The sequence below is a fragment of the Diorhabda sublineata genome, chromosome 1 (assembly GCF_026230105.1).
Source record: "Diorhabda sublineata isolate icDioSubl1.1 chromosome 1, icDioSubl1.1, whole genome shotgun sequence".
In the NCBI taxonomy this organism is placed as follows: domain Eukaryota; kingdom Metazoa; phylum Arthropoda; class Insecta; order Coleoptera; family Chrysomelidae; genus Diorhabda; species Diorhabda sublineata.
This window is the reverse complement of record NC_079474.1, coordinates 27,796,071-27,807,961: the sequence shown is the minus strand read 5'-3', so window position 1 is coordinate 27,807,961 and position 11,891 is coordinate 27,796,071. Positions and strand designations below refer to the sequence as shown.

Below are 11,891 nucleotides of genomic sequence, written 5' to 3'. Positions count from 1 at the left end.
CCAATTACATAATCTTTATTCTTACTTACATGTATCCTGTTTAACATACCTCCCTAATATTGAAAATACGAATCTGAAAAACAGCTCCAGATTTTACTGGAGAAATTTTTTTAAAACTACCCAACAAAGCAATAGTTGAACTAACTTACCTAATAAATTCTGCCTTCAAATTGCGGAATACATCAAACTGATCTCATTACTGCCTGTTATGTCGAAAATATTTTATGAAACTCCTACTCAAGAGACTAAAATCACTTGTCGAAGAAAGAGAAATTATCCTTAATCACCCTTCTACGATCTACCCCTATTTTTTATTTTATCCAGAGATCTGCAATAAGACTGCAAGATGGCATTGAATATAATAATTGTAGTATGATGAATTCTTATTCAGAGTTTATAATATTTTCCTTTAATTATGTTTTTGTCAATTTAATTTGATCTTCCAGCCTCTCCAGTGGATAACTGATCAACTATCAAACGAAAAGTTATCAACGCTAGGTGTTGGATTTAAAAATAAGCACACGAAAATCAATCAAATCCATAGAATTAACAACATTTTAGAGACATTGTTAGAAACATTTGTGCTACTATCTTTCTTGATGTAGCACAATTGTTTAATGATGTTTTGCATGAAGGTTCAAGCTTTTCCTTCCAAAATAAAAATTCAGATATCCTCCATTCATACATATCGGAAATATATTTTAAAATTGACCAAGAAGAATCAGTCAAGAGTATCAGTATTTTCCCAGGGTATGGTACAGATATGTGGATGATATTTTGGAACTCGACTCAAAATATCCATCTATAAAGTTCATCTATGAAATGGAGAATAATGGACAGTTACCATTTTTAGATACTTTAATAAATAGGAATAGTAATAGGTTAGAATTTGATGTATTTAGGAAAAACACCGCTACGTGCATGTACATCCCCGCTGATTCTTTTCATTGTATCCAACATAAGATGGCCAGTATCCATTTCCTGGTACACCGGTTAATCCACTTTCCACTCACCATCGAGAGATATAATAAGGAAAAGTTCTTTATTGAGGATGTAGCTGTACTCAACAGTTATGATAAAAGAATTGGAAATAGATTAATCAATCGTTTAAGAAATCTCGATGTTAAACCACTTCTTCCAAACCCAAAGTAAGAAACAAGAAAAATTTGCTTTGATACCTTTCAATCCTCTTTACACGAAAAAATTGGAAGGATTATTTAGCAGAATGGGCTTAAAATTGGTTTATAGATCCAACAACACATTAAAACAATTGTTTGGTAATCCTAAGGATAAAATACCAAATTTGGAAAAGAGTGGTAAATATGAAATAAGTTGTGGTGATCGTGACCGAAAGCATATTGGGCAGACTCAGAGATCCGGTATTGTCCGGTTTAAAGAACACATAGCTCATTTGAAATATGGACGGACCGAAAAATCAGGTATTGCCGATCACGCTGCCTGTCACAATCATTGAATAAATATTAATAATGTAAAATTGTTAAGAAATTTATCCAATAATAAACTATTGAATGCATTTGAGAGCATTGAAATTGCTAGATGTAAGAGTAGTTTAAATAGGGACAAAGGTCAAATTCCTTACAGCTCACTCTTTAGTTTAGTAGTCAGAGAATAAACAAGAATATTCCTGCCAAGAAATTATTTTTCGCGGGAGGTGGCTTATTGGTGGGAAAATTTAGTACAGGTAACAGGTAGGTTAAGTTATTAGATTTTATTTTACCTTAAGTCTCTGAAGACGATAACCTGGTTATCGAAACGCGCGTCAGACAATGTAATTGTTAGTGTTGGTGTAAACAGTATATTCAGTATGAATATCGCCAACGGTTCCAGAAATTCCAACTTAAGAAGAAGCCTATTCGGATCTTAAAGAGATTAAAGCTGGAGTACCACAAGGAAGTGTTTATTAGAGTTAAAAAACAATACTGTAGCAACTGATCTATATTGCTTCTTGCAAATACAAATTGTCTATGAACAGTTCAAAAATATCTGAGTTTTAATTAAAACATGTTCTTTGTATTTTGATATAAAAATTTCAAGTTTGCAGATAATTTCTAATTATTATTATCCTCAAATTATTACAATTATAGATAACATTAAATATAGTATGTTAATAAATTTTCCTGAATCTTCCTTTTTCTTGTCTTATCCTTACGTCTTTTTAGGTGTCTGATTGTTAGAACTTCATGTCCTATTTTACCCATGTTTCCATGCTAATTTGTCCCTGGCAAGAATTTTCGTTTCCTGCAGAGTTGTTTCCAACTACGAGTTGGAAGGCGTATCGTGCCATTCGGCTTTGTTCACGTATTGTGGGACAGTAGTCACTTCTGATTTATTTATTATAATTTTCGAGTTTTAGAAGAAATTAATTCGTTATCAACCCCCCACTTCATTCGAGAATTTCAATAAAACCTCTGAATTTATTCGAATTCTCCCTTTACCTATCTACACTTTAAATAAAAGTAAATTTGTGGTGATTTTATTCTTTAAATTCGCTGGTAAGTTTTTCTTTGCTTTTTTGTGCTTACAAAAAAATTCCAGTTATGTTTATGGATTTCCTTCAGTTTTAAGCAAATTTTGTATGATAATTTCCATATAAATTCGTATTTTTATTTATTTGGGCAACGAAACTAATAGATTCCTGTTTGGTTATATTTTAAAAAATATAAGTTCAGTTTTTTTATATATTAGAGCATAAGCTCCTTTTATTCAAATCTGTTCTTTCTACCCGTTCCATCTTGTGTAATTTCCGTCTATGTTCCCGTTTCCTTCCCCAATTTATTTTTTTTCCTGCAGTTCTACAGCTGCCAGGTTGGAGTTTCAACAACACTCAAAGGACTCAACTTATACACCCCAAACAAACAAATTCAATTGAACTCCAACAAGTGGGAATTCAGTTGAGGGCAGCAACCATCCCGGATTTCCATTAATAAGTCCCAAACTTATCTTTACTATAAATTTAAATCTGAGTTGTTTTTATTTTATAACTGCTTTTATTCTTTGCGTTCTTTTGGATAAGCAGTTAATGCGAATTTATTATTTTTTTCAATAAATTTATTTGTTGCTGAACTTTTTTTATTGTGGTGGCGTTCAATTTAATTTTAATTGTTTGCTCCATCTGAGTACCAGTTATTTAAATACTTTAATTGAGACCTGAATAACCCTTCATGAGAAAGAGTCTCCTGTCGGGGAATTTAAGGTTATAAAGTGTTAATTAATATCACACATTGGAGTTAAAAAAATTTAATAATAAATTCATTCATTCGAATTTCTATAAACCAAAACATTAATAAATTGCCAAGAATAAACAATACTTTAAATATTAATTTGAATTAAAAAAAATTAGTGCATTTTTACAACTCTATTACTCAAAAAATTGAGCGATTCTATAATTTCATCATGTTTTCTACCTACTTTTTTTTGTTTTGTGAAAATAATTGTTTTAAAAATTAACAGAAGACTTTGAGTCTCCTTGGAATATTATTTATATTCAAAAAATTCTGTAACGACCGAAATATTCACACAAAAACGAATGTTTTGAAATGCAACTACTGTGTAAGGCCTTAGGAATTCATAAGACATGAATTGCTTGGTCCAACATTATGTACTTAACGAGACGTTACTTTATTTTTTGATATTAATAAAGAGTAAAAAGTAAAAATACTAACAACCCAAACAACAATAATATTTACAAATAATATTAAAAATGGTTGTCACGTAAACACAAATGATGAAAACCTTTATTACAACATTGCATATAAGATAATTTTTTTATTTAAAAATAGCCAACCAACGCTGTCATCATTTTGAATCTTTTTAGAATTTCTATCTTGTTTTATGTGTGTCTTTAACCTTCTGAAGCTAACATGTCGTCTCAGAGACGACCTAACCTAACCTAACCAACAGTTTACAATTTTTCCGAATATTTACGATTGTCCCACGCTATAGCCAGACGGCTTCCAGTACCTTCCTACCCCAAACATGTATCTTCATTACAAAATTGTGGGTTGCATGTGTCAAACGTGTCAGTGGTTTTGAGGAAACGTTAGCTTCAGTGTAGTTTTATAACATTGAAAAAAAAGTAGGTCAAAAATTTTTAAATATATTTACTAATCCAATTACATATCCCATTATTTATTTAGAATTGTTTGAAGAAAATGGCTTCAGGAAGTTATGAAGACGAACATAAAAGACTCCAGCGTCCTTGAGATGCAGCAGTCTTGAAGAAGATAATGTCTAAATTCAAGATGAGAATTCTGACACAGAGCAAGACATATCTGATAAGGAGATAGATGCATTTGAATGAAGTCGTGAGCCTTGCTTCATATCAAAATATGGCACCAAATGGAAGAAACATTTAGGAAAATGTTCAAACATCAGAACTCGTGCTGACAATATTATAACTCAGCTGCCGAGAGTAAAAGTAGAAGCTAAACAGAAGACAGTAGCAGCTGAAATATGGTCGTTATTGATCACAGAAGGCATGATAGAAAATATGGAGATTGAGAGGAAACAATACTCGAAAGGAACAGAACGGCAAGACCAACGGACAAAGATGAAATAAAAGCTCTGCTTGGATTACTGGTAAAATGAAAAGCAATCATCACAACATTCTCAATCTCTGTAGTAGTCTGCTTTTTTACTTACTATTTTAGGCAACTTGTAATGTTCTTATAAAAGGACAGTAGTAGTAAGAAACCTTTCACATTTTTTTAGTAGACCATTGAAGTTACACGAGTTAATTGAAGAATTTGAGAGAGATGACATTCCAATAGCTCCTGTTGGCATTATTTTGTTTCCTCAGTAACTGACTGCGACTCGGGAGACGAGGATAATACTACAATAAATCACTTACCAGGAAGTCAGCTCAGAAACGATGTTGTAATATTTGACAGGCAAGTAGAACAAGAAAACGACCCCTATTTCAACGAAGAGGAAGATCTACCCCTTACAGTCTTACAACAGCAGTAGCAGCAGCCGTTTCAAGAACAAATATCGTCAGAGCCCGCTCTGGAAATACTAACATCTGCAAATTGGCTAAAAGCTGATCTCGATGGAAACTGTAAATCGGACCTGGACAAAAACGTACTCCAATACAGCTTTTCAGCTTCTTTTTTGATGGCGATGTCATTGATATGATCACGAAATTTACAAACAGATATGTGGCATAGAAAAATATAATAACCGATTAACTGCAAATGAAATAAGGTATTTTATAGGTGTGCTTATCCTGAGTGGACAAGAAGATATATGTAATGGGAAAATCATGAGGATACCAATTTCCAAGAGACAGGTTTTTGCATATAATGAAAATGATTCACTCAAGTCATTAATGACTTAGACATATTAGATCAGTTTTCTAAAGTACGGCTCTATAAAGATTTAAACTCAAGGTTTTTAAAAATTTCTCCTTTGAACACGAACATTGCATAGATGAGGCGATGGTACCTTATTTTGACAGGCATCTCACGAAATAAACCGATTAGTTGGGGTTGCAAATTGAGGGTGGGAACTCTATTTTACTTTACACCCTATCAAGGAACTTCATCAGTGATAACGAAACCGTACAAAGATCTTGGACTAGGTGCAACCGTTGTTTTATAGTACGTGGATGTTGTGCAGACAAATTAGCTGAACACCAGATTACATTTCTTTTTTGATATTTTTTTTACTTCGATGCATTTACTTCACGAATCGAAAAATAGAGTCATTGTTGCTACTAATACCATAAGAGACAACAAAATTTAAATGTGTCCTCTACTTAGTGCTCCAACTATGAAAAAAACTGAAAGAGGCAATTATGAATACGGGTTGGATAAGACACAGGAATAGTGATTTGTCGCTGGCATGACAATAGTATTGTGACAATTGCGGCCAATTTTTGTTCAATCGAACCCTACCATTTAGTAAAACGTTTTTCTCAGAAAGAAAAAAAATATAAAGGTTTATAATTCTTTCATGGGCGGAGTTGATCACAACGATCAGAATATAAGTCTTTACCGTGTATCCATAAGAGTACTTTCCTTTGTTGGCTCACGGTATTGACATGGCTATTCAGAACGCATGGCAATTAGCCAGAACAGAAGATAAGCAAGTGGATCAACTTGAATTTAGGAAAAATGAAGCCTGCAACGTTTTTAAATCGTTCCAGGAGACAAAACGGGGTCCAAAAATTCAAAATCCCAGTGCAGTTCTACATTCAAGATATAATTGTATAAATAATCAGTTTTTGTGTGAAAGTGCAATATTTCATTATAACCAAAAATATGGTTTAAATTATACAATGTTATAATTGAAATTTTTTCTTACAATATTTTTGTCACTTATCTATAGTATTGCATTTTACTACTGTCCTTTTAAAAGAATATATTATATACAGACAGCTAATCAGAAAAAATATTTTTTTATGTTAAAATAAAGTGAAACTATCAACTTTAAAAAAAGATAGGTATAATAAAAAAAGTTTCCGTAATATGTGGGTTAATCAAGAACAATAATTGGTTGAAATATATTCAAATTTGAAACAGAAAAAATTGAAGAAAGAGAACTTTCAGTTAAATAACTAAATACCATTATAAGTTATTCTTATGATCGTTAAATTTATTGATTGAAACAAATACTTTGAAACCTCCTCAAAGCTACTTATTCATGTTTGTTACATTGTCTGAATAAAGATTATATTTAAAACTATTTTCAAAGCAGCAAAGTTGTATCGTATTATATTATAAGGGTTTTCACCATCAAATAAGTTATTGTTTTTTACGTAACATCGAACCACATTGTATTTAGGAACCGTTTGAACAATTACTACTTACTGTGAAAAATATATATACCTTACAAGATTGTACATTTCATAAGACTTATTCTATTAATATAGCTAAGGTACAATCTAACATCAGTTGCTTGAATATTAAGTTGAACCATTTGGCAAACAAGATTATTGTAATTTAAAATTAACACTAACTACTATAATTGGAAAATATTTTATCTTTGAAATTTTTAGATAAGTAAAATTAGTATCATTGTGCAGCTAGGATGATAATTTTAGTGTCAGAATAGTAAGTATTCATTTATGAATAAGTTTATTCTAGTTTTCAGTTGCTGTCAATTTCTTTCAAAATTTTTATGAAAAAACCATTAAAAATTTTCAATATCTCAGAAAAGGATAAAGTAAAAAATGTGACTGGATGACTGTTCCCTACAAAACTAATCAATTTTCTTAATACTGTTTAACATACAAATTGTATAGGAAATAAAAAACGATATAGTGGAATGTTATTTAGATATATATTTTCTTTGACCTAGTGAGCTTCATAATTAATACTGACCACAGCATTTGTTGACACTGTATCAGTACTCAGTTCAGTTCTTGTTCTTCTATAGCTCGCTGACATATCTGATTCGAAAACCAGATGGGTTTGTGAGTGTTGTGTAGTGGTAGTAAACAATGTGTTTAGTATGAATATCACCAGAACTTCTTTGTTTAAAATTATATAGAATGAGAAGTAGAAAATACGAAGGTTGAAAAAATGTTAATGGGATACTAAAAAATTTATGGGGCTAAGCAATTTTTTCTTGTGGACGGTTTATAGTATATATGTATATGTTTGAATTAATTTCATTTATTATTTCTTAGACCTTTCATATATGATTATGTTTCTAAAACGTCTTCATTTTAGGTCTCTTCTGTTTCGACTACTTTCAGTCTATCAAAATATTTTGATAAATATTAAAGTAGTCGAAGAGACAAATTTTTATCTGTCTTTCAAAAAGTAAAAAAAACTACTTTTATAACAGAAGAGACCTGAAATCAAGACGATTTAGAAGCATAATTGTATAAATTTATTGAAACTATTAAAAAAATGAGAGAGATGCCTTGTAAGCGATGACCAATTACAAATTAATACCAAAGCAACAAAACTAATCTAATTATTGGTCTAATAGCACAAAAAACTGTTTCTTCTATAAAAATATATACGGATGTAATTGCAGTTTGTATAAAATATTCATAGAAAAAGGAAACATGGAAAGTGTCATTGAAAACATTATTCATATTTCATATGAAACAAATATATAACAAAAACAAGACAATATTAATTAATATTTGTAGGTTTACAACGAAGAAAAAAATTTTAAATTCACTTTTCTCCCATGTCCCCACCAAGAATTCCTTTAATCTTTTATTACTGGATTTCTAGGGCTGTTATTAAATAATCAGAAACCCTAGGCATTTGTGCTGAAATTAAGATAGATATTCAATGAGAATGGTTCAGAACCTGTAAAATGAATAATACTACTGATATTTATTCCTTTAACCCTAGATCACTGACCATTCGTCTCTCAGGCTACGCATACCCCCCCGTTTCGTAGATCGGTTAGGTTCCCCTCATCCATGTCCACTGCTGAATACCTTCCTGATTGGCCTTGTTGTGATTGCACGCTTCGGTCAGATTAGAACTTCTAATTGTTAATGAAGCTCTGTAGAAGAGAAGCTTTCTACAGTATTGGTGAACTGAAGAAGATCAAAGGTAAGTAAATCTCTATTTGATACCGGCTTTGTTTTATATCCAAAGTTGATTTGGCATCTTATTAATTGAAACCCGAAACATATTTAACAGTAAATTATTTAATTCCAAAAACTCTTTTCATAGGAGGTTTGTTACTTAGATATCCATAACACCGGATCATATAAGTGTACACAATCAAAACTCAGGAAGAAAGTCGATCGTTGACTTTTAACGAACCATCCAAAGAGCAATTGACCTTTTCATAAAAATATAGCAACATAAACAAAGTTCTAAAGAGAATTCAGGAAGATGAAGATTGACCGCAAGTAGGTAAAATGGAAATTTAAATCTAAGATGTTTATTCTAAAAATATCTATAAAGATGAAATTGTCTGTTGGAAAATAAATTAATATCAATTCAAAAGAGGAACCATTTATTATCTGCTTTTAGAAAGGATATTACCATGCTAGGAATACCAGCTTTTCGAATTGTTTCTTTTTCTTTCTTTAATCGGCGTTACAGTCCTTTGAGAACTAGGACCTTGCTTCAACTGTTCACTCGAATTCCTCAACTGCTCCTGAAAGAGCCGAAGTGGTTTGTGCCATGATGTTCACATCATTCGCATAGGCGAGGCGAGGTGCTGTGTGAGCTTATTGTAAATAGTTCCTTCGGGATTCGTTCTAATTGAATGATGTAAATTGGCTTTTCTCAACATCGAATGACAAGTGACAATTAGGAAAAAAATATATTAATGTATTAATAGAAAATGCGTAGCTTGTAAATTAATTAGATATATTTATTTTTATCACTATTTGTAAATGAATCTTTGTAAGTTAAATTCCGAAATACAAAGCATAGGAAGCAGACATCAATAATCAAAGAATTCTAATTTTTTATTTAAAATTTAACATTTTTATAAAGAAACTTTTATAAATAAAATAATTTACCTAACCTGAAAGTGTTTTCACCATTGATGCTTTGTAATAGTTTTATAACAAAACTCCCAAACATACAGGGAAATTTGAAATAACATTTTGGAGACTTAACCCTACAACAGGACCTCTAGTGGTTATTGCAATGATTTATGGATATACAGGGTGCGGCAGCATAACTTCCTTTTTTAAAAAGTTCGCCATTTAGTCGGTAGATGTCGTAACGGAGTGCTAGTGGTCTCGTTCGAGAGGGGGGACTATAAAGTTTTGTCCCGGCACAGTTCAGTCGCCATCATGCGTTGGAACAGTGAGCAGCGTGCGTTTGCCGTTGAGGTTTACTTTTCGAGCGGATGTTCTGTGATCGCAACCCAGCGCGCCTTTCGGAATCGCTTTAATTTAGCCCCCTTGGCCCCTGTCCCGGACCGGAAATCAATTGTTACGTGGGTCACTACGTTCAGACAAACTGCAAGTGTGACAAGACGAAGAACTGGAGTCCCTCGGCCCATTAGATCACCGGAGAACATTGAGTTAGTTAGAACTTCAGTGTTGCGATCACCACGGCGTTCTGCGCGCAAACATGCGTCTGCCCTTGGACTTTCCGATCGTTCTGTGAGGAGAATACTTCATGATGATCTTCATTTTCATCCATACAAGATGGCAATTGTGCAGGAACTTTCTGAACGTGACTTCAATTCTCGGAGGAACGCGTGTGAGGTTTTTCTGGAAGTCGTTCCTGAGGACGCTATTGTTTTTTTTAGTGATGAAGCCCATTTTCATTTGTGTGGATCCGTAAACAAACAAAACATGCGCTACTGGGCTGATACCAATCCTCGACAATTGCATCAACGGCCTTTGCATTCACCTAAAGTCACAGTGTGGTGTGCAATTTACTCACGTGGAATTATTGGTCCCTGGTTCTTTGAGGAAAATGAAGTCACAGTGACAGTGAATTCGCACCGGTATGTAAACATGTTACAGGAATTTTTTTTCCCACGGCTAGATGAGTTGGACTTAGGGGACACTTGGTTCCAACAAGACGGAGCAACGGCACACACTTCAAGAACATCGATGGCTGTTTTGAGGGAACACTTCCCAGAGCGCCTTATCTCAATTAGGGGCGATTTGGAGTGGCCAGCCCGCTCTCCCGATTTGACCCCTTGTGATTATTTCCTATGGGGTTTTTTGAAATCCCGTGTGTATGTGAACCGTCCAAGGACCCTACAAGATTTGAAGACGAACATCCAGGAAGAAATTGCCAACATAACGCCTGCTATGCTGGCAAGAGTCATGACAAACGCCAGAAATCGGTTTACTCAGTGTATGGAGAATGGGGGACGTCACCTAACTGATTTGATCTTCAAAACTCAGTAAAACAAAACTTTATGTATGTGCCTGTATTATAAAAAACGAATAAAAATTTTCTGATTCATACAATAAGTTTTATTAACTTTTGAAAAAAGGAAGTTATGCTGCCGCACCCTGTATAAAAAAATATAACCTAGAAATAATTTAAACTAGTGAAGATTGTGAAAAATGCATATTTCTCTATGTAAAGTATAGTAAAGCAGATCTGTCTTGTTTTCGACTTTTTATATTAATAATAACTACATAAATTGTTTCTAATTTGTGCTATCAGACAGAGCTGTTCTAAAAACGATGGTACATCTCTAATATTATTTACAAAGTGTCCAACTTGTGTTTCTTTTTTATTTATTAAATCAAGATAATAGAAATACTCACACGCAACAATCACACACACCAACAATCAAACACACGACAAATTCTTTTTAATATACAAATATTTTTACCTTTTTTACAATATCCCAATCATTTCCCATTAATTAGCTAATACATTGTGTCCCAAATTTAACGTACTGGCAGTGAAAGTACCTACCTCATTATTTGGCAACATTGTATACCGACAAAAACATCAGTATACATTACATATTTTAATAATTTCCTATAAAACGCAATTCATTGAGTAAAAGTATAAAAATAAATCGCGTAAAAAGATTTGATCAGATATAAGAGCAAAAACAGTATCCGCAGTCAAATTCTCAGTTTCAATTGGGAAATTGAAAATTTGAGTCTTATCACTAGCGAAAAATTTTAGACACATTGTATATACACATTTATAAATCTAAATATATTATTTCTCTCATCTGTTCAAATAAATTAGTTAATTGTTTCTATATATCAGTCGTTTAATTGAATTGAAATTTCGGGTGTTAATGTGTGGACTCCCTGTAAAATGGGTTGACGCCTTTTATTGGCAACGGATGGGCTTCTGTGTTGAATACCCATTCGTCAAGCGATAGTAAACTGTCGTCTGAATAAATTAAGTAAAGATACTGAAACAAAAATTAAAATCAAATTATTCTGTAAAGATATTTTTTACAAATTGAATGACAATCAAGAATTATACAGCCAGTTTAAT

The 11,891-nt window shown here is 32.5% G+C and overlaps 1 protein-coding gene across 2 annotated transcripts in view; it reads right to left on the bottom strand.

Annotated features, from left to right (window-relative positions):
• Nucleotides 1-3,242: 3,242 nt before the first annotated feature.
• The window catches only part of LOC130452349 (mannosyl-oligosaccharide alpha-1,2-mannosidase IA-like), a 158,664-nt gene continuing 150,015 nt past the window's right edge, over nt 3,243-11,891 (bottom strand). For both annotated transcript variants that reach the window (XM_056791555.1, XM_056791556.1), the window contains one exon: nt 3,243-11,805. In XM_056791555.1, the coding sequence (XP_056647533.1) occupies nt 11,683-11,805 (123 nt within the window). In that variant the 3' untranslated portion in view covers nt 3,243-11,682. The remainder of the gene's footprint in view (nt 11,806-11,891) is intronic.